Source organism: Pelophylax lessonae (genome assembly GCF_965119305.1).
Source record: "Pelophylax lessonae genome assembly, chromosome: 1".
NCBI lineage: Eukaryota > Metazoa > Chordata > Amphibia > Anura > Ranidae > Pelophylax > Pelophylax lessonae.
The window spans coordinates 123,962,676-123,986,590 of NC_138768.1; the positions used below are offsets into that span (position 1 = coordinate 123,962,676).

Sequence of the window (23,915 nt, forward strand, 5' to 3'; positions counted from 1 at the left end):
TGTATTAACCCGATCCCAGTAAGGCGAGGCAGACCACCATCCCCCCACCCTATGTACAACACTAAGGAGGAGAAGAAAGAAAAGGAGGGCAATGTCCATCTAGTTTAACCGCTTGCCGACTGCCGTCAGTAGATTTACTGCGGCAGTCAGCCCCTCACAGGCAAAGTGACGTTAATTAACGTGAAAAACTAATTTAGAAATATTGCACATAAGCCTTGGCACCAGGATTCTTAAAAGGATTCCTCCATATGCTTTTCCCTGTTCATGGGTCCGCTTGCGCATCCACCATTAGAATAAAAGAGAAAAGCCATGCATAGTGAAGTATGTATATGTAGGTTTAATTGTGCTTGGAAGCCGAATACATACTTACAATGTAGCAGAATGTATAAGCAAAATACACAAACTCGCCGCGTGGCGTAACCACTATGTAGAACCGTTGATCAGTGTCCTTACACCTCAAGCCACAGCCAATCACAGTAGAAAGCACGCCCCTAGGGACACACACAGCCCCTCCCTCTCAAATAAAGTTAACCCCTTCACTACCAGTGTATTTTTACAGTAACAGTGCATATGTATAGCACTGATTACTGTAGAAATGTCACTGGTAACCCCAAAAGTGTCAAAAATGTCAGTCGAGGGTCCGATCTGTGCACCGCAATGTCGCAGTACCGCAAAAAAAAAAAAATCGCAGATCGACGCCATTACACGTTAAAAAAAAAAAAAAACAACAAAAATGACAAAAATCTTTCCCTTTGTTAGTAAACGCAATAACTTTTGCACAAACCAATAAAAATACGCTTTTTGCGATTTTTTTTACCAAACATATGTAGCATAAAACAAATTGGCCGAAAATGTTAAAAAATTCTGATTTTTACATTTTTTTGGGGGGAATTTCATATAAAAAAATGTGAAAAATATTGTTATTTTTGCAAAATTTATGCTCTTTTTTTGTTTATAGCGCAAAAAGTAAAAAGCGCACAGGTGATCAAATACCACCAAAAGAAAGCTCTGTTTGTGGGAAAAAAAGGACGTCAAATTTGTTTAGGTACAGCATCGCATGACCGCGAAATTGTCCGTTAAAGTCACGCAGGGCCGAATCGCAAAATACCCCCTGGTCGTTTAGCAGCCAAATCCTCCGGGGCGTATGATCTGATATTTGGAAGTGAGCATTTAGCACACCTATAGGGGAAGAGCACCAAGAAGCACCCCACAAAGTATACGGTGTAAAGGTGGGGGCTATAAGATTGTGACACCGGGAAAAGGAAGAACACCGCTTATATATCTCCTATTTATTTGGGACACTTGAGCACCTTATAAAGACTGTAGCACTTTATTTGTATACTGTGGAATACACAGAATTTTGTATTTGTGGATGTTTTGAGGAAGAGAGAGAGTGAGAGTGTGAGAGTGTGAGAGTGTGAGAGAGAGAGAGAGAGAGAGAGTGCGAGAGTGTGAGAGTGAGAGAGTGTGAGAGTGTGAGAGAGAGAGAGAGTGAGTGTGAGAGAGTGTGAGAGAGAGAGAGAGAGAGTGTGAGAGTGTAAGAGTGTGAGAGAGAGAGAGAGTGAGAGTGTGAGAGAGTGTGAGAGTGTGAGAGAGTGTGAGAGAGTGTGAGAGAGTGTGAGAGAGTGTGAGAGAGTGTGAGAGAGTGTGAGAGAGTGTGAGAGAGTGTGAGAGAGTGAGAGAGTGAGAGAGTGAGAGAGAGAGAGACGTTTAAATGTTAATATATGGGCTCTCCTCTGGGAGCTTTTTACACAGTGAAGAGCCACAATGCGTAAAGGCGCTCCACAAAGAGGATTCATAAACGTACACCTAAGAAATTTGGTCACTCCCATATATTTAAAAAAGCAACTCTCTGCAGATCAGAGTAAAAGGATAACCGTGATCATAAGAGATTCACAACATTGTTAATGCAGTCCTCAACACCAATATCTGTGCAGAAAAGTGCAGGAATCAAATGTTAAAGATAGATATGAAGGTAGATTAAGTTCTCAAGCAACCTTTCTTGGTGGACAGTCTGACTATGTAAAAGCAACTTTTGAGCCTGTCACCAGGGCCTTTTGGTTGCTTCAAGCAGGTTGTGCATTTCTACACAAACCTATAGGAATGAAAAACCTTCTTGGTCAAATGCAGGTTAAATGCACGTCAATGAATTCTGAATGCATGGCAAACTGATGCCACCGACACAAGCTCAAAAGCAGCCTCCAACTTTCCTGCACACAAGTCTGCATGCAAAATTCTTAAGTTAGTAGTCTAACATGGTTGAGAAAATTCAAGGAGAAAGAATTGAAGGAGCAACACGCAATTCAACACCAATACCCAGCTTACATGAAACTCATGTGCCTCGATCTCACAAAGGGAATACAACACACCAGCCACATATTTGACCAGGCACCACATCAAACTTAAAGTGTTAGTAAACCCAGTAATATAAAAAAATGTGTTCATCAGCCCTCCCGCACTGCCCACAGTTAAGAAATAATCTTTTTACATTAAAATACTGCAGCTATAAACCTTGTTAGCTGATCTGTATACTGCGGTCATGTGATACTCTGCAGGGTCCGCCCGAGTCCAGTGTGTTCATGTAGGAGGAGATTTCACTGCATCTTGAAATCCTCTATAATCTCTGTCCTTATGCTTTTATGGGAGACGGATCAACCATCAATCAAGATGTGACATCCCGCCCACTGCGTTCTTTTTTTAGTTACTGGGCATGGAGGGTGGGAGGGACTGGGCTGTCATTTAGGATGTGTATACATGCCCACATGTGTGATGTTAATACCATGTGACCTGAATAGCTCAAACTAGGAAGCTTTCTTTCCACCAATAGAGATCAAACTGAGCATGTGCAGCTGAACTACACTTACTGTGTATTACCTGAACTTGCCCAGAGTGAATGTGCAGGAGGGGGAAGGATCTGTGCATACAGGATCCCACAGTCTTTACACACAATGCAGAGGATTCATTTATCACTTAAAGCGGAGTTCCACCCAAAAGTGGAACTTCCGCTTTAGGTGTTCCTACCCCCCTGACATGCCACATTTGGCATGTCATTTTTTTGGGGGGGGAGCGGGTACCTAGTTTTGACAGGTACCCGCTCCCACTTCCGCTCGGAGCGCCGCGGCGCCCTGAGCGGAAGTTCTCCTCTCCCCCTGCCTCCCTGCAATCTTCTGGGACACGTCAGAGGTCCCAGAAGATTGCCGGCCAATCACGGCGCGCAGCGCGACTCGCGCATGCGCAGTGGGTACCCGGCTGTGAAGCCGCAAACTGTAACAGCCGGGTGCCCACAGCAGTGATGCCGGCGCCGAGGGAGAGGATCGAGGCTTCGGGTGGCCGCATCGCTGGACCGTTGGACAGGTGAGTCAAATGGCTGGAACTCCGCTTTAAGTTACACAGTGAGTATAACAAGCATGCTTTTCTGCATCTATAGACAGATTTTACTGTTGTGGGTTTAATAACACTTTAAAAACAACACAGAAAAGTATAAGGACATCATGTTCTGAGGCAGACCAGACTAGCAATAATAGTACAGTATGATCTAAAACAGAACACGATAACTCAAAAAGGAAGACACCTAAACCCTCAAGTCAAGTTCTAAAAGTTTGCATTTCAAGTTCTAAAAAGCTTATGGATAAACAATGAACTAAACTCCGAGCACCAGAAACTCAATTAAAGACTGAACACTAAAGACAAACATTTACAAATAAAAACTTTCCACACACACACACACAAAGAAGGCTAAGCACGGACAGGCAATTAAAAGGCAATTTGTACGACTAAAATCACCAGGTATTAATCCCTAGTAGTAGTAATAGAGTGCTATGCATTTAGAATAAATGCCCCCCTATAGGGTGAGGCACACAAGCAGCCAGTAGTAGCGATTAATTGCCATATATTTACACAATGTTCCAAATGTGTGTTTTTGCTACTGATTGCTACTACTAGTGATTAATCGTCAACGATTTTAGTGGCGATATCATACTACTAAACATCGCCTGTGTGTGTGCGCCTTACTATGTAGCCCAATAGTGTTCAAAAAGAGAAGATGCCCAAGAAGTACACACAACTATATATGCATTATTTTGGTCTTGTATTATAATACTTCCCTACTAGCCACCAAGTATTTACTTAGTATAACGCAGCAATGTGTTCTGATATATGCATGCAGTTGTCTAAGTGAAACATGCATCAGCCCTAATGAGTACCAAGTTCTCCAGATTTTTAGCTATTTTGACCTTCTTTGAATTGCTTCAATCTATTCCTTAGAGCAGTGGTTCCCAGCCTCAGTCCTCATGTAACCCAATTTGCCCCACTGCTATTGCCCCCTTTTTTCAAGCATCTGTGCAATGTGAAGGAAATCCTGAAAACATGACCTGTTGGTGGTATTTGAGGACAAAGGTTGAGAACTACTGCCTCAGAGAATCCTGGTGCGAGGCTTTAACAGGCTCAACACGTGTACTTCAGAATCCACATAGAGTACAAAAGGCCTAATTCACAAAGCTATACACAAGTCTAAGGTCTCATTCACACAGGACTTTTGTTCCTGCAGCTGGCACATGCTGATAGTGCAGCCTCTCAGCCTGTATCATGAAATGATTACCTGAGGATTAGTTACAGATGATCACTACTGAATGCAAGTTGTGGAAAGCTGTGGCCACAGTTAGCCTGTCATTGCTTTGCACAGGCTGAGCGATTGCAACTTTTTGAATCCATCTGTGAATCCACCAGCAGGAGTTCCATGGATTCTGCCCACAGCTGGCATTAAAATTCTGTGTGAATTAAGTTCAAGGCACTCATTTTTAAGCCATGGAACTGTAATTTTTAGAATTTTTATTAGACTAACTAGCAAAAAAAAAAAACTAGATTTTTGACTTACCGTAAAATCCTTTTCTCTTAAGCTCATTGACAGACGCAGGACTGATATCTTGATATCTGTAGGGTTATACTGCCCCCTACAGGAGTAGGACACTAGGCAGGAAAAAAGTTCTGGCCACACCTATGGGCAGTCCCAGGGGGTATATCCTCTCTCTCCCTGCATAGGATGTCAGTTATGTAACAAAGCAGTGTCAGAGACTCATACCAACCCAACTCAAAATAGAGGGGCGGGTACTGCGTCTGTCAATGAGCTTAAGAGTAAAGGATTTTACGGTAAGCCGAAAATCCAGTTTTCTCTGTCGCTCATTGACAGACGCAGGACTGATATCTTGATATCCGTAGGGACGTCCCAAAGCAGTGCCATAAATGAGGGGTGGGATAATAGAAATAAAATCCAATCCAGAAGGCCAAAACAGAGCCAACCAGAAGAACAGAGGACTCATTGAACCAAGCAGATGAGACCCACCTGAAAAAACAAAACCCCCGAGGTAGACCAAAGGTCCCCTCAAATAGCGGCCTGCAAAACCTTGCGGCCAAAAGAGGCATCCGCCGATGCCAGCACATCAACCTTTTGTAAAGGTATGAACCGACGACCAGGTAGCCGCCTTGCAAACCTGAAGCACCGACGCCTGATGGCGGAAGGCCCAGGAAGCACTAAGAGCCCGAGTAGAGTGCGCCTTAACAGGGAACGGTGGAACCCGACCCTTAATAGAATAAGCCTGCACCACTGTCTGTCTGATCCATCTGGAGATAGTCGCGGCAGACGCAGGCAACCCCTTTCTAGGGCCATCCGTGATCACAAAAAGTGAATCAGCCTTACGAAAAGAATCAGTAGTAGCCAAATACACCCTGATCGCCCGAACCACATCCAAGGAGTGCAACGCAAACTCCCGAGGATGACTGGGCTTAGGACACATGGAAGGTAACAATATCCTCATTCAAGTGAAAGTCGGAAACCACCTTAGGAAGGATGAATTCGGACGAAGAACCACCTTATCCCTATGAACCACCAGATAGGGGGAACGGCAGGACAACGCAGCCAGTTCCGACACCCTGCGTGCAGAGGTGATAGGCCACCTTCTGGGATAAGGTAAGCAAGGGAATCTCCCTAATATTTTCAAAGGGAGGTTTCTGGAGAACCGACAACACCAAATTAAGATCCCAGGGCGGCAAGGGCGCGCGCACCGGAGGAACCAGGTGCCGCACCCCCTGGATGAGTAGCCAGTGGCCTCTGGAAGATCGCCAATGGTGAAACCTGACCCTTGATAGTGCTCAAGGCCAGCTTCTGCTCAACCCCCCTTTGCAGGAAGGCCAATATCCGAGCTACCGAGTGAGAACGTGGAGGAACCCCGAGGGACTCACACCACGCGATATAAGACTTCCATGTGCGATGATAGATCTTTCTGGAAGTCGCTTTCCTCGCTTTAATCAGAGTAGGAATAACAAACAGACAAACCCCTGTCCTTCAGCACCTGGCTCGCAACAGACAAGCCGTCAAAGCCAGCGATCGTAAAGCAGGATGGAAGATCGGTCCCTGAGACAGCAGATCCTCCCTGAGAGGAAGTCGCCAAGGAGCGTCCGCGACCAGCCTGACCAAGTCGGCGTACCAGGCCCGACGAGGCCAGTCCGGAGCCACAAGGATGACTGGAATTCCCTCTGCCTCTATCCTGCGAAAAAGTTTTGGCAGCAACTTGAGAGGATTAAAAGGCATACAACAGCTGATACTGCCCCCACGGAGCAACCAGTGCGTCTGCGGCGTCCGCCCGAGGATCGCGGGAGCGGGCTGCAAACCTCTGCACCTTCCTGTTGAGCCGAGATGCCAACAGATCCACGTCCAGGGTGCCCCAATGAAGGCACAACTGGTGAAACACCTCTGGATGAAGAGACCATTCCCCTTGATCCAAGGTCTGACGGCTGAGAGTCTGCCTGCCAATTTTCCATGCCCGGAATGTGAACTGCGGAAAGAGCCGGAACAAACCGTTCCGCCCAATGAAGAATGCCGGCCACTTCTACAGCCGCCAGAACACTCTTGGTGCCCCCCTGGTGATGGACATAAGCCACGGCCGTGGCATTGTCCGACTGAATCCGAACCGGGTAGCCCCGAAGATGCTCGATCCAGTGAACCAGGCAAAACCTGATCGCTCTCAGTTCCAACACATTTATCGGCCACCTGGATTCTTCCAGGGACCAGAGCCCCTGTACATAACTGACATCCTATGCAGGGAGAGAGAGGATATACCCCCTGGGACTGCCCATAGGTGTGGCCAGAACTTTTTTCCTGCCTAGTGTCCTGCTCCTGTAGGGGGCAGTATAACCCTACGGATATCAAAATATCAGTCCTGCGTCTGTCAATGAGCGACAGAGAAATTTCACTTTTTGACAAAGAAGTATCCTTATCCTGGTGTGTTATCCTATGAATTGAGCCAAAAACCTTTTATTAAAGTTTCTTATTTTCGACAAGTCGAAGCTTTGTTTCAAACCTATTACCAAGAAGAAAAATGGTCAACTGTGTAAGAAAAATTAGTGTCCCTAAAATATATATCTTAAATATTATTTAAAAAATGAGTATGTCAAATCTTAATTTAAAAAAAAAATGAAGATACTGGCATGGTTATGAAAATGTACTAACACAAGAAACATTACCTCTTCTTTCAGTGCATGTTTCTTTTGTTCTAGACAAATTTCTTTTGCTCTCATCAGTTGTAAAGTCTCCTTGGAAACCCCATACTGAATCTTTTCCATGCGCTCCACAGCAGCTGCCCAAGCTGTCTTCCCGAACTTCTTTTGGTCAGCTTTCATGCGGTCATACACAGCTTTAATCACAAAGAAGTATTATATACAATAATTATCTACCTAAACCAATTTATAGAGCACAAATAATAAAAGCAATTGAATCAGGAAATCACAGTTTGAAATTATCTCTGATTACCCTAGTATTGAAAGATGATAAAAAAAAAAAGTCTCAACCATTTATCATCGAGGATACAAATGAATGTGGCAGTTGCAGTTTTGTTAGGCGGATGACAGGTCCTTGTCCACTCTGCATCAGGGGACACAGCCCACTTTCTTTTATGGGCTGTCGGATGGAAGCAGACTGACTGTATTTCCATCCAACTGTCCTCCGATCCGATGAATGGATGGGGAACAGATCCCGTTTTTAGCAAACAGGATAGGATCGGATGCCGGCGGTTGTCTACGCACACATGTCCGATGACATCCTCCGCTCCAAAGAGGCAATAGATGTTCGATTGGTCCGTCCGTGTGAAGTGAAAAGGGCCTTAGTCACATTTTTTACCCTAGTTCTGAGTTTTAGTGCTACTAAACGATTTCTTGGCTTCAGGTTTATTCTGAACGCAACCTGTATACAGTAATTAAAGTTACATGGCAAGTAGACTTTAAACTGGCTCATCATATATGTTCTGTCCCAAATAATATATTTATATATATTTTTGGGAATACAACCAGAAACAAGACAGATTATCGTAATAAATAGGAGGGGCAAAAGAAATGAAAATGGGAAAGTTGGAGCCTCAAGCATCTGGGTTATTAGAACCTGGCAAATGTGGATGCATATCTGCGTGTAGAAGTCATGAAAGTGCAGAAATCAGAATACAAACTAGACAACAGAAAGAAAATAGTAGCTGGTTACCCTTTTGGGCCTTTGCTGTGATTTCAAAATATTTAACCGTTAGGTCCTGAATAGAAAGTACGGCCATGTGAGCCTTCTTTTGCCAGTCCGCATCTTCTTTCTTCAGGCTCTCAATTCTTCTAGGGCCCAAATAATCATTCTCTAAGGAAATCTGTAAATCAAAGCACATATTGGAATTAAACAGTTGAAAATTGCTAGGATGTAGAGAGTAAGCAGTCAGCAATAAACTCAGCACAGAAATAACTTCTTTGCTCATTTACAGCATCGTGACCAATGATTATGGCTCATTGTGAACTGATCTGTTAACCACATGCTTCCATTTTTACAGTTGCATGCAAAGTTCAGATATTTAGTGCTCAGTACAACAATCTGTAATTTACCAAATGAGAAACAGTTCAACTAATATATTGTGTTGATATAGGGCAAATTAATTTTAACTGAACACAGTCTATTTAATGCAGAGAAGGGGCTGAAAAAAGATGAATTCAAAACAAATTGGCTGCATATAATTCTATCCTAGAACAGCTCACTTCTGCTCCCTATATTGCTCACCATCCCACAACCATTTGATCTTGCCTCCCCTTTGCTCCTCTTGTGTGTTATAAATATATACTTGCATACTGCAAACCCATAATCGCAGACAAACTGCATGCAAAAAAAATCAGGCAGGCTGGCTGTACTGAAGTTGATCGATGGATCGCTCAGGTCCCTGCTAAGCCAGCCAAAATTCGATCCATCTATGGCTGGCTAATTTTTTTTTTAACTAACCCTAAATAAATCAGAGCTCCAGTCTCTGAAGTAAAAAATTAAAAGTAAGAAGCTACAAAAACTGTAACTAACTGCTGCTGCTAACTTAATAAAGAGCCACTCCCCTGTCCCACAATCCAACAGTGTGCTTACCCCAGTAGTGTTCTCCCTAGCCGGCATCTTCACTAAGGGCACATAGCTGTGACAGCTTGCGGCTTCACAGCCAGGTGCCCAGTGCACATGCGCGAACGGCTCTGCGTTCTGCGACTGCTCACGAAGAATTCTGGGACCGGTTAAGTATCCCAGAAGCCTTTGGGAGGGAGGGGAGAGGTCTCAGGAGAACTTCCGCTTCCAATCGCCGAAAGCGACTGGAGCAAAAATGAGAAATGGTCAAAATTGGGTACCTGCTCCCCCCCAAAAGCTCCATTTCACAAACAGGAGCTGGGGAGGAGGCCTTAAAGTATAACTTCCACTTATAGGTGGAGCTCTGCTTTTACAACTTCCTTCTTTCCTTAGTTTTTTCAGTCTCCAATATGCCCAGTGCTTCCCTACATCTATTACACAGTATGGAAAATTCTATCAATATTCTCCTGTGCTGCACCTACTCCAATATCGAAAAACCAATAGGCTGCACTGATAGTCCAGCCAAAAAAAGTAAATTACAATGAAAAATAGTAAGTGAGGCACTTTTTAACATAAAAAATTACAAATCATGTGCTCAATATAATGTATATACATATAGTCCTTAATAAGTATCCACATTCCAAAAATAAGCTGTGCAAATCCAGTATCCCAAACACAATCTTCTCTTCTGTGTAATACACACTTCAATTTAGTGTACCACTCCTCCAAAAACTGAAAAGTCACCGCTGTGCTCCACCGTGATAAAACTGCACTCTCTAAAAACACCAGTTGTGCTTTCACCTTGTTATTTGGAATTAAAGTATAACCAAAGGCAAAACTTTTTTTAAGTTTTAGATTGAGGGATAAGGATTAGATTGCTTGTCAACTTTTATTGCTGTTTGTGCCCCCGTTAGGGAGATTCACCCTCTCTATTTGGCCTTTTTACCATTATGAAAGTCAAAGGCGAACTGGGAGTCCCCAAGGAATTCCCTTTGTTTTCAGGGATTTCCTCTAACTTCCTATTTGGCTATGGGACAGGAAGTGTAGGGAAAGCTTTTCAATGGGACACAGATGGCAAAAGAAAAAAAAAAAATCTTATGGGTTATAACCTTCCCTTACGTTATCCACAATGAAAAAAAAAGAAAAAGTTTTGCCTATAGTTCTACTTTAATGGTTTGTAGGTCCAAATATCACTTTTACTCACCAGGGGTTCATCGTGACAGTCTGCCCAGGTTAACATAATCCGTCATTCCCACAGAGGTTAAACTATCTCCCAAATTGGACCATCCACTCAAAATAAAAATGGTAGAAAGAGCCCATAGTGCTTACTGTACTAAAAGACTTCAACGCTCAACTAGAACACTGATGATTCAAACCCATATTTCACTTTGTAATAACATGCTGTGTTAATCTATGCCTGAGACCACCCTACACTGCTGGTGAAATCACACAAAATAGTAGTGCATTAACTACTTTTCAAAAACACCCTGCACTAGATCTGGTGCAGGCCAAAACACACTGCGTTTGCGGTCTGCATCATGAGTGTCCTTAGGATTATATTGACACTCGCAGCAGATCACACATCCAATGTTATTTGAACGTGGTGCGGGGCAACGTGCACGAAACAAAGGTTTCCTGAACTGCATTCTGCTGAAAACAGGCCCCCAATTCCTTCTTACTCCTCTCTTCCTGAACTCTATTAACCATTACATTTACATTACTTTTGTCTCGACTATTACATTAAAGTGACTCTTCGGCCTCTCAATCAGCATTGACTATTTTTAATCCATATGCTGCTAGCATTAAGAAATAGATTAGAAAGAAAATTATATTTACTGGTTAAAAACTGTTTTTACAATTTTTCAGTTACTTTCTGGTTATCCAGGCCTAGGCAAAATATGTCATACATTCCAGGAGTCTTCACGAAGGGTTTTCTCAGCTAATCACACCCTCCTGTCTGCATGCCTGAGCTAAGGTCAGATGGATTCCAGGAAATAAATTCAACATGAATCATCTGCCCTTACTCAAGATGGCCACGGCCAGAAATGCTAGGGTTGTTTTTCAAAGTGGTTTCTCAGCAAAATAAAGCATGGAGACATGGATGGATGGATGGGGGGAGTATGTTTTGAATAATAAAAATTAATTAAAATAGCATTTTTGGTTTGTAGTGCTTGGATGCAGTGTAGTTCCGCTTTACCAATCTGATCCACAATTACGTATGTGGGAAAATCCGCGCTTAGGATATATCAAGTTGGTTGGTAGATATTGGCTGCAGCCCCCTTCAAACTATATTCCGAAGATATATAGAAAAATTAGGGTTCAATATGGGAAGGAGTGTGGCGCTGCCAGTTTGTTCTTACCACTCAATAAATATCTTTCAAAGGTGTCAAAGAGCGAAAAATTAAAAGGTGGTGAATGAATGTGCAATATGTATCCAATTGAAAGGTAAAAATTAATGTAAATACGTAAATTAATAAAATCGCAAGTGACTTTATATCCAAAAGCCAAAGTGCAACAATCTTATGTTGTGTACCTAATAATAGTAATATATAATTAATAAGCTCAAGTGATATAAGTAGATTAAAGTAATGTAGTAATATATAATTAATAAGCTCAAGTGATATAAGTAGATTAAAAGGTAGGTGCCTATGTTTAGAACGTGATGCCGGGTATACAAAAGTAATATCCAACGATGTGCTGAAGACGTCCTGAAGACGTCACTCTGACGAAACGAGTCACTCTGACGAAACGCGTAGAGCATCATCGCGTCACATCCGCCTGGCTGACACGCACATCCGGTCTGTGGAACGCACAGCGTCCCGGAAGTGCGCGATCGCCACATTGTTTACCTGCCGATTTTATCCTGCTTGTTTGCGAGTACCATTTCATTGATTTAATAAACAATTACTAGACGGTACTACCCTATGTGAGCCCTTTATTCCCCATACATACCCGTGGATAATACCCAACTTTAAGGATAGTGTGACGAGGATTCGGGCAAGTTACCGGATAGCACTCGTGTCCATAGGACCATCCAGGGAGACCAGAGGGGGACCCAGGAAATTACCTACCTAAGGCTCGGTACCCCTGTAGGGGTGATTAACTCTGGTGAGTGCGGTCCAGGGGGTGCGGGGAGCACGGAGTGATCACCTGAGTTCTGGCACCTTTACAGGAATATTTAGCACCTGCACTGAAGTCACCTTTTTTCCTGAAGATTTTTATTGCACTATTTTTCTATGGACTATTTATTATTGAATTATTTATGGACTATTTATTGATGTGAGGTTCTGGAATTGCTGCTATATTTATTTATGGTGGTTCTAAGTATTTATATTTCATATACCTACTGTGAGGTTCATATATAATTCCCTGCTGACATTTTTAGTACTCATATAGTACACTTGGAGTTAGAATTACCCTATAACCACTCAAATCTATTTTATCACATGCCACTACTGATTCATTTCTTATCCTTGTGTTATTAATTTATGATCAGTTGTGTTATCATATAATTTATTTGACTTCCACCATTCCCATTTTGCACATCGTTGGATATTACTTTTGTATACCCGGCATCACGTTCTAAAGATAGGCACCGACCTTTAATCTACTTATATCACTTGAGCTTATTAATTATATATTACTATTATTAGGTACACAACATAAGATTGTTGCACTTTGGCACTTTATATCCAAGTCACTTGCGATTTAATTAATTTACGTATTTACATTAATTTTTACCTTTCAATTGGATACATATTGCACATTCATTCACCACCTTTTAATTTTTCGCACTTTGACACCTTTGAAAGATATTTATTGAGTGGTAAGAACAAACTGGCAGCGCCACACTCCTGATCCACAATTACGCAATAAACAAAATAACTACAAAACAATAAAATACTAAAATGTTAGTCTCTATAAAATAAATACATTGAAGTAGCAAACCAATATTTAAATTTAAACCTAAAATAATGCTTACTGGTGTTCATTGGCAGACACAGCTTGATATCTTCTTTGACCCTTGGGTTATGCTGCTCTACATAGGAGTAGGACTAGGCGGAAAAGGAATGGACTACACCTATAGAGTAGTCCCAGGGGGTATACTTCCACTTCCTGCTATAGGACTTCCCATTTTGTAACGAGCAGTGTTAGAAGTATACATAACCCCACTCACAGAGGGGTGGGTGCTGTGTCCGTCAATGAACATCAGAGAAAAGGATTTTACGATAAGACAAAAATCCAGTTCTCTTTCGTTCATTGACAGACACAGCTCCAAAATCTTTTTGACCCTTGGGACGTCCCAAAGCTGTGTCAACATGAGGAGTGGAAAGAACACAGCAAGAAAACACACTTCCCAAAGGCTAAACATACCCAACCAGATAAAACAGGAGCTCATCCAGGAACAACTGGAGCTCACCTGACAAAAAAAAAAAAAAAAAACACCCTCAAAGAGGACTAGTCCTCTCCCAACAGCGGCCTGCAAAACCTTGCGGCCAAAAGAAGCATCCACAGATGCCAACACATCCACCTTATAAAATTTTTTGAAAGTGTGCACGGATGAACAGGTGGCCGCCTTGCAAACCTGCACTACTGACGCCTGATAACGGAAGGCCCAAGAGGCACTAAGTGCCCTTGTAGAATGCGCCTTAACAGGGAGGATCCTGACCCTTAATGGAATAGGCCTGCACCACCGTCTGTCTGATCCATCTGGAAATGGTTGCAGCAGACGCGGCCAGCCCCTTACGGGGTCTATCTGTAAGACAAAGAGGATACGATTTTCGGAAAGGCCCAGTCGCCGCCAGGTACACCCCGATTGCCCAAACCACATCCAAAGAATGTAAGTTACTCTCTCTTTAGGATGCTTAGGCTTAGGACACAAGGCAGGCAACCCAATGTCTTCATTTAAATGGAAACCAGAGACAACTTTAGGAAGGAACGACTGGCAGGGACAAAAGCACCACTTTGTCTCTGTGAACCACCAGATAGGATGAACGACAAGACAACACAGCCAACTCAGACACCCTGCGTGCAGAAGTAATAGCCACCAAGAAAGCTACCTTCTGTGTAAGCAAAGAAATCTCACGAATATTTTCAAAAGGTGGTTCCTGAAGAACCGACAGGACCAATTTGAGGTCCCACGGAGGTAACGAAGATCTCACCGGGGGAGCCAGGTGGCAGACCCCCTGAACAAAGGTGTGAACCAAGGAATTTGTGGCCAAGGGGCGCTGAAAGAAAAATCGCCAGTGCCGAAATCTGGCCTTTGATGGTACCCAAAGCCAAACACTGTTCTATACCTCTTTAGAGAAACTCCAAAACATGAGACACCCTGAGACTGACACCAAGCAATGTCCGCCTTCCAGACTAGATGATAAATCTTCCTAGAAGTAGATTTTCTAGCTTTTTAACAGCGTAGGAATCACTGATTCAGACACCTGACTTTCCCCAGCCAAGCCGTTAAAGCCAGGGACGGTAAAGCAGGGTGGAAAATCTGTCCTTGAGCGAACAGATCTTTTCTGAGAGGAATTCTCCAAGGGACATGGTCTGCATACCAAGACCTGCGAGACCAGTCCAGAGCCACTAGGATGACTGGAATTCCTTCTGCCTCGATTCTTTGCAGGAGTCTTGGCAGAACAGTTACCGGGGTGGGGGGGGGATGCGTAAATCAGACAATACTGGCCCCAAGGAGCTACCAGAGCGTCAGCGGCTTCGGCCAGAGGATCCCGAGACCTTGCAACGAACCTCTGCACCTTGAGACGAGAGGCCAACAAGTCCACATCGGGAGTCCCCCGCCGGGGACACAGTCAGTGAAACACCTCCTGGTGGAGAGACCATTCTCCCTAAACCAACGTCTGCCGACTGAGGAAGTCTGCCTGCCAATTTTCCACCCCTGGAATATGCACAGCAGAGATGGCTGGAATGAACCGTTCTGCCCACCTTAGAATGCTGGCTACTTCAGGGGCCGCTAGGACACTTTTGGTGCCTCCTTGATGATTGACATATGCCACGGCCGTGGCATATTCCGATTGAATCCTCACTGGGCACCTCTGCAGACGAACCATCCATTGGGTCAGGCAAAGCCTGGTCGCCTGAATTTTCAGGATGTTGATCGGCAGGCTGGACTCCTTCAGAGTTCAAACCCGCTGAGCACAATCCGTGCCCAAGACACCTCCCCATCCAGACAGGCTGGCATCCTGTGGTGATCATCATCCAGTATAGGGGAGAAAGAATTTTCCCTTTCGAAGCGCCAGAGAGCAGAGCCACCAGATTGGGGATCCCTCGTACCCCGGCTCAAAAGGATCAGATTGTCTAGAGACTGTGGGTTCTTGTTCCATTTGGCAAGGATCTCCTTTTGCAGAGATCTGGTATGGAACTGAACAAAGGGAACCGCCTCGAAGGTGAAGACCATCAAGCCCAGCGAGATGACCGCTGGGCAACAGGAGCCGTTATGCATCCTGCAACTTCTCAAGTTTCATCTCCGTAAGAAACACCCGGGCTGAGGCCTTGTCCAGGGTCAGGCCCAGATAGTCCAGCTTGGTGGACGGGACCTGAACAGATTTTTGGAAATTTTGTTTCCATCTGAACTCTTTCAGAGTTCGCACCAAAGTGTCCAGACTGTCTTTTAAGGCATTTGGAGACTTTGCTCACACAGGGAGGTCATCCAAGTACCCCAGTACCCCAATCCCTTCCTGTCCTAGCAATGCTAACACCGGGGCCAAAACTTTCGTGAACACCCAAAGGAGCTGAGGCGAGACCAAAGGGTAACGCCTAGAATTGAAAGTGCTCCACGTCGGAAACACTGATGCCCGACATATATGGGGATATGAAGGTAAGCGTCCTTGATAATGATAGAGGCCAGGAAATCCCCCTGATGAAGGGATGCCAATAGCGTGCGAATGGACTCCATTTAATATTTTTGAACCCGCACAAAGCGCTTCAAGGCCTTGAGGACCAGAATTGGACGGACCTTGTCTTCCTTCCTTCGAACAGTAAATAGGTTTGAATAAAACCTCTGACACCGTTCAGATTCTGGAACCGGTACAATGACCCCTTGTGAAAACAGATCCTGTACCTCCCCAAGAAGACCTTGTAGGCGATATGGGGCCAAACGCAGGTGGGAAGGGAAGAACCTTGCCGGAGGTCCACGGATCCGGAAAGAAGCAAAGACGTCCCCACACCCCAGATACAGGTGAGGGCGCCCCTTCAGGCAGAAGTGGGCTTGTCTGCGGTCCTGGAGGAGCCTGCTCTCGACTTACCAGGCCAGGGCCTAATGGAACCCTCTGCAGATCCCGAGGGATGAAAGGACCGCTTATGGGCCGAGAATAAAGACCGCGTTTGTGACGAGACTCTTTGCTCCTGGTAGTCTGTGGAAGCAGAATACTCTTTCCATGGAAGCTCTAAACAAGCTCCTCCAAAAAGGGAGATCAGTCAATACTTTCTTGGAAGTCAAAGCATTAATCACAAACCAGGCGCTCCTGGGATGCCTGTAGAGTAGAGGGAAAGTAGTAAGCCTGTGAGGCTCCCCAGCGGTTGTTCTGCTGCTAGCCAAGAAGCATAGGAAGGGTTCTGATACAGACAAAAGTACATGAGGAAGGCAGCGCATGAACAACACCGGGATGCAATGGATAAAGGAGTCAGGTGAACATCCAGTATAGAAAGGGTTAACAGTTTATGGGTATTGATAACCGGAAAACAAAGTACATAAAATGCTTACATCCCCCTGGGCTGGAGTGGACAAGGGCACCTGGCAGCAAGCAACACGAGTGCGAGGAGGTCAGTCTCCCAGGACCACTGAGTGGTGTGTGCGCAAAGCCAGAAACTAGCCGACACGAGAAGGAAAGGTCTCCGCTGTAGTTCCGGAGCGGTGACATCAGCCGGACAGGCGCCACTTGCGGGGAAACACCAGGAACCAGGGTGGAACACAAGCTATATGGTTGCCATGACTACATGTTTCGCGCCATGCGCTTTATCAAGTAATGGAAAGGCATGGCAACAGGAAAATTTACAGATAGGGGAAGGGGCGGGGCTGTGATTACAAAAACAAGTTCCCGGTGTGGTTCATGTGCTGCCTTCCTCATGTACTTTTAATACTTTCTTGAAAGCCTGGTCTGCAAACCAGTATTTCAGCCATATCATGCGGGGAAGAGTCACCGCTGTCATGGACACCATACAGGCTAAGGGGGGGGGGGTTGCATCCAGAGAGGCATCGTAGATATACTGCAACCCCTGAACCAAATGGTCCGCCAGCTTCGCCAGGTCAGCAGGAGGTTGTCCTCTTTCCAAATCCTGGCGCAGGAGCTTAGCCCATTCCGTTAAGGTCTGGGAAATCAATGGTGTGGCAAAAACCGACCACAGAATGGAACCGGCCATGGTAAAAAGGTATCGGACCAGAGATTCAGCACTCTTGTCAAAAGGGTCCTTAACCACTTGCCTACCGTGCACTTAAACATCCTTCCCATCCAGGCCAATTTTTAGCTTTCAGCGCTGTCACACTTTGAATGACAATTGCGCGGTCATGCTACACTGTACCCATATGAAATTTTTATCATTTTTTTTTCACACAAACAGAGCTTTCTTTTGGTGGTATTTAATCATCTCTGGGTTTTTTATTTTTTACAAAAAAAAAAAAAAGAAAAAAGACAGAAAATTTTGAAAAAAAAAAAAAAAAAAGTTTCTTATTTTCTGCGAGTAAATTTTGAAAATAAATTTTTCTCCCTCACTGATGTGCGCTGATGAGGCGGCACTGATGGGCACTGATAGGCTGCACTTATGGCCACTGATGAGGTGGCACTTATGGCCACTGATGAGGAGGTACTAATATGCTGCACTGATGAGCACTGATAGGCGGCACTGATGGGCACTGAGAGGTGGCACTGCTGGGCACTGAGAGGTGGCACTGACGGGCGGCACTGATGGGCACTGGCGGATGGCACTGATGGGCACTGACGGGTGGCACTGATGAGCACTGATGGGTGGCACTGATGAGCACTGATGGGCAGCACCATCAGTGCTCATCAGTGCCTAGATGAGCAGGCACTGATGGGCACTGACTGGCAGCACTATGGGCACTGATTGTGGGCATTGATGGGGGCACTGATGGGGGGGCAATGTGTGTGTTTTTTTTACCTTCAGTAATCAGGGCACTGGTGATCAGTGCCCTGATTACATTTGTCTGTGTCCCCAGCGGCTGTCGGCTCCCCCTCCTTCCTCACACTGCAGTGTCTGTGTGAGGAAGGAGCGCCGGCGATGAGAGATGATCTCATATGTTTACATATGAGATCATCTCTCATTGGACGGCTTGATCACGTGGTGAATGGCCGCTGTGATTGGCCATTCACCACGATCTGTGATCGGCCGTGTCCAAGGGACACGGCCGACACAGATTCTCCCCGATGCGCGCTCGCGGGAGCGCGCGGGGGGGCGTGTCACTGGAGGTTTAAAAACGGCCTCCCGAAAATTTGAGTCCGCGCTGCAGCCGTATATAGGCTGTAGCACGGATGGGAGGGGGTTAAAGGACGGAGAGTCCTCCACCGGGAGAAGGGTGGCTTTATTATACCTGGAACCCTGCGAGTCCACCATAGGTGGTACTGTCAATTTCTTGAACAGGGACTCTTCAAAAGGATACCTTTTAGTGAAACATTTAGGGACCCCAAGAGTGCGTTTGAGGGCAGGCCTTGACAAAACCCGGGCGCCAGGTCGCATTTGCGACTAGAATTAGCAACCTGGCGCCTGGGGTGCCCTGCAGAAGGTGTCCTGTCCCTTTTGCACGGACTTCCGCGCACGGAGTGCACGGACTTCCGGGCCGTCCGAAAATTGAGGCCCCGGCTTTTCGGCCTACTTGAGATGAGAGGCTTCCAATGGGGAACTGGCGCCCTCTTGTGGTGGCCGGGAGTAATGACTTTTAATTACTGTTTCCACTGCCTGATTGTTCACAATGCATTACCATCTCCCTGTCCAGTTAGTTACCTTTGTGTGTGTGTTTATTATTAATTTAATTTATTTTTTTAAATGTAAAAACTAAATAATATTTTTTTTCTTTTTAATTATTAAAAAAAAAAATATATATTTTTTTCCAATTATTAAAAAAAATAATAATATATATCTTTTCTTTTCCTCATCGTCATGCCACAGCCGAAGGCCCCTTTCACACGGGCTGTCTGATCAGGTCCGCCTGTCCGTTTTTCAGGCAGACGTGATCGGACCCTCATTCTCCTCTATGGAGCAGTAATCTGCCGCCATCGGATCCTGTCCTCCAAAAGCAGACGGATGGTAGTTCTATTTTCTATCCATCCCGTGGATCGGATCAGATGGCATCGGATGGAAAGAGACAGACAGTATGTTTTCATCCAATTGCGCTAGAGGAGAGTGGGGTTCTAGTCGTATTTATGTGTAAATTTAGTATCCGTTTTATTAAATAAAGCTTGGTTTTTAGTTTAAAAAAAAAAAAACTGGCTCCTAACTTTTTTAGCTGGCTCCTAGATTTCAGGAAAATTTGTCAAGCCCTGGTTTGAGGGAACCCCACTGACTCGTGACAATGTTGTCAAAATAGGCGGGAAAGGGAAACACCTTTGCCACTTTGCAGGCTCTGCGGGTACCAAATTGCACCGACGCAGCAGTAGCTACTTCCTCCAATTTCAAAGTTTCTGCACTGATACAATCAGCGCATCCACTAGCGCTTTTCAATGCGCGGCTGTAGTGGAAGAGTAATCATCCTTACAATCAGAGCACTCAGGCTGTTTGGATGCAGACCCAGTATGGTGACTTGCGTCCACGGTGGCCAAACCAACCTCAGAATCTGGAGGGGACAGAGGATGCAGGTGAAGGCGGAGGACGCTTTTTGCTCGTCCTATTTTGGGGGGGCCATATCTTCTTTGGACACCAGGGACTGCAGGACTGTCGTCATAGCAGACAAGGCGGACTGGGACCCTGCGGGCCCCGCAGCCTCTGCAAGGGGGTCAGGTGGTGACACATGCTCCAAGGACTCCATGGTTAACCTGGGGACTGCCAGCAAACAGTGTAAAAATTGCTCCTAAAAATTCCCCCCACCACTGCACCAGCAGCACCACAAGTCGTAGTGCACCAAATACCCACAACAGAAAGAGGGAACCGTTTAGCACCCACAGGGACTTACCACCCCCTCCTCAGATGCATAGCCAGAGAGCCAGGTTGCACGCCGTGCGATGATGAAAGGGAAAGAGGAAGTACAGGAACTAACACAAGAGGCCCACCACTGATTCACCACTCCATTGGCTTCAAAAACATGGCCGCCGTTTGATAGAAAAGGGAAACAAGAAAATGGCCCCCGGACTATGCAAACATGGCCGCCGATTATACATGCAGTTATCCACTGCAAAATGGCGGCTACACATGGCTCCTGGGGCCCCCAGGTACACTTGGAAAGGAGGAAAGCCGTTAGGGACCCCCACCAGGACCATCCCCCCTAAAAAACGCGTTTTGTGCAGTCTGCGGCACACCCCCTCACCCCAGGCCCCCAGAACTGGCTCGACAGCCCCAAACAGTAAAAACAGGCATGGCCGCCCCAGGTGGAAGCTAGGCATGGGTGACTGGGGGCTGGTCCGCAGAGGGACCCCGATAGTGAGGGGGAGCGACATGAGGGAAGGAAGGGCACTCGGGGGTTTGAGGGAGGGGCCCACGTCTACCCCAAAAAAACACACAGAAGGGAGGGGGGACACTACTCACCACACCTTGGGACCAACGGACATAGTTCCAGGCAGACCACTGCACCATCTTGGAATGGGGGTGCTGTGGGCCAGAGGTACGCTGCGACTCAGGTCTTGACCAGGGCTATGCGTCCTTGCGAGGAGTTTAACTCGGCCAGCCCACGTCCAGTGTCGCAGCCAACCTGGCGCGGAGCTAAGGTCGGGTCGCGCTTACTGGCCAGACTGGGAAGACCGTAAGAATCTAGGACACAGGTGTCAAACTGGCAGCCCTCCAGCTGTTGGCGGAACTACAACTCCCATGAGGCATTGCAAGGCTGACAGTTACAAGCATGACTCCCACAAGCAGAGGCATGATGGGACTTGTAGTTCAGCAACAGCTGGAAGGCCGCCAGTTTGATACCCCTGATCTAGGGTATCCAGTCTGTCACCCAGTCTGGCAGTTAATTGTAGTTCTCACAGAACCGAAAATAATAAAAGATGAAAAAAAATTCAGTTTAAAAAAAGGAAAAAATTCTAGGACCAGAGATCCCAGCAAGGAACTAGGTCCTTACTCCTGACTAGGCAGAAAAAAAAAAACTAAAAGACCTATAGCAGGAAATGGGAGAATACCCCCTTGGGACTGCCCTATAGGCATAGTCAAAAACTTTTTTCTGCCTAGTGCCCTACTCCTGTAGAGGGCAGTATAAACCCAAGGGTCAAGAAGATCTGAAGCTGCGTCCATCAATAAATGAAAGAGAAATTATTTTTTTCACACCTGCCTAAAACTTTTGTATATATATGTTTTTTCTTTTTATGCTTTGGCAGTGATCACAGCCAAAAGACATAATGCAACCTATCCAGATTACCAACTGCTTCAGTGCACGTTAGCAGCTGTGTTTACATGTGCAAATTAAAGCTATATATAACCTTACCAATTTGCATAAATATGAATATGCTTGGCTTTGGGATACAAAAGCAAAACTGCCTTAGAAAATTATTCCAGAGTATTACATGTGAAGATCAGACAAATTCAAAAGAAATGCTGTAACTGTTAAGAGAACAGAATTTTGAAGCTTTATGGAAAGCCACCAAATGCACAGGGAATGACATCATGGAGATTGTCCAGCAACATGAACTGACAAGATCAGTGAGCGGGAAGAAGCAGCACAGAAAATGACAGCATTATTAATTACACTTTTTGGGTGGCAGAAAAACAAAAAAACAAAAAAAACAACAGCTGAGCTCTTTCTCAGCCCAGAATGACGGAGAGAATGATTTAAATAGGGTCAAACCTATCCACTCCTCTATGTCAAAGATTTCTCACAAGAAGCTGCTCCTCCCTCAAGTCTTTCCAGCTTTTTTTCCTATGGTGCTCGGACCTCAAGGACCACTAAGGTGGTGGCAAACAATCCATTATGGATCCGGTGGAGCGTCTGCACAGGATGATTTGTCAAGTTTCATGGGCCTGATGACTAAGCCGTTATTAGGAAGATTTGTTTATTTGTTGAATTTTTAAGCCACAAAATTACATATTACGTATCATATTTTTTTTGGTGTTCTGATTCTCCTACAGTTTTTTTCATATACATATATTGTAAGCGTTAATCAAATTTACAAATAAGCATCTCGCTTGTCACGTAGATAAAGACAATCCAGAACTTTATTTTTTCAAATATTAAAAGTTTTATTGAAACAAAGAATAGAAACCACAGACCACATATGGAACATCCACAGTACACATTCCTCCAGCGAAAATAAAACAAAATGTAACAAAGACAACACCATCATAGAGGTATAAGTGCAACATAATCTACTAGATACAAAAGGAAGGCAGCAGAAATCCAGAATTTTTTTCCACTTATATTATTATAATACTATAATATTTTTTAACTAATTATTAATTAGAAAAAAATCAAGGAAAAGCAAGAGATTAAGGCCTCTTTCACACGCTCCGGTGTTTTGCCCGCCGCTGCAGGACTTTTATTTTTTTCCACGGAGCGGACGACATTTGTGTCATCCACTCCGTATGTCCGCATATCATCCCATCCGTTTGCGGATGATATGCGGACATAATGCAAGTCTATGGGCATTGCGGATGTCAGCGGATGACACCGCTGACATCCGATTTTCCTTCCTTTCCGTTTTTTGAACGGAGGAAAAATAGGGTTCTGTTCCGTTCCAAAAAACGGAACAGAACTGAAAGGAAGAAAATCGGATGTCAGCGGATGGTCATCCGCTGACATCCGCAATCCCATTGACTTACATTATGTCCGAATATCATCCGCAAGAAATAGGATGATTTGCGGACATACGGAACGCCCGTGTGAAAGGGCCCTAAAGGGTAAACCCACCATGCTTTAGGTTATATCCATATTTAGGGCTGAACACGGTAAAACCACCACCACTGCAGACGGACTTGTAGTGATCAACTGAACACAAGTGCAGTGATTTCTGCACCTGTAGTCCATTGACATTTCCTCAATTTCTCAAACTGAAAACCTGTAACTTCTTGTGTTTCAAGCATTCCTCCCTGGGGACATACAGCCCTAAATGTTAGTACCACTCAGTACACCCACCAAGCTGCAGCAGCCTTCAGCCTTTCAGATTTTGGCTGGATGGTACAACTGTGCCTTCATCCTGCACAAAAATGCTAGTCTCATGCATAGGAGGCCAATGGCCAGTGTGCATGAGGACTTAGCCTTTAAAGCTGATGCAACAGAATTCCTAATGGTGTGCCAACTGTTACCACACCCTTTAAAATATTTGGACAGCTTCAAGCCACCTAAACAATGGTCAACAGTCAGGCAGGCCCCATAGACGGTGCAAATTTTGCACGATTCCCCATCAATACAGACAGTGCTGAC

The 23,915-nt window shown here is 45.0% G+C and overlaps 1 protein-coding gene across 1 annotated transcript in view; it reads right to left on the reverse strand.

Annotated features, from left to right (window-relative positions):
- JMY (junction mediating and regulatory protein, p53 cofactor) overlaps nt 1-23,915 on the reverse strand; it is a 179,537-nt gene that overhangs the window by 58,656 nt on the left and 96,966 nt on the right. Inside the window, exons 3-4 of the mRNA XM_082243203.1 lie at nt 8,522-8,672; nt 7,516-7,685 (exon numbers count right to left, since the gene is read on the reverse strand). Coding sequence (XP_082099329.1) covers nt 7,516-7,685; nt 8,522-8,672 — 321 coding nt within the window. The remainder of the gene's footprint in view (nt 1-7,515; nt 7,686-8,521; nt 8,673-23,915) is intronic.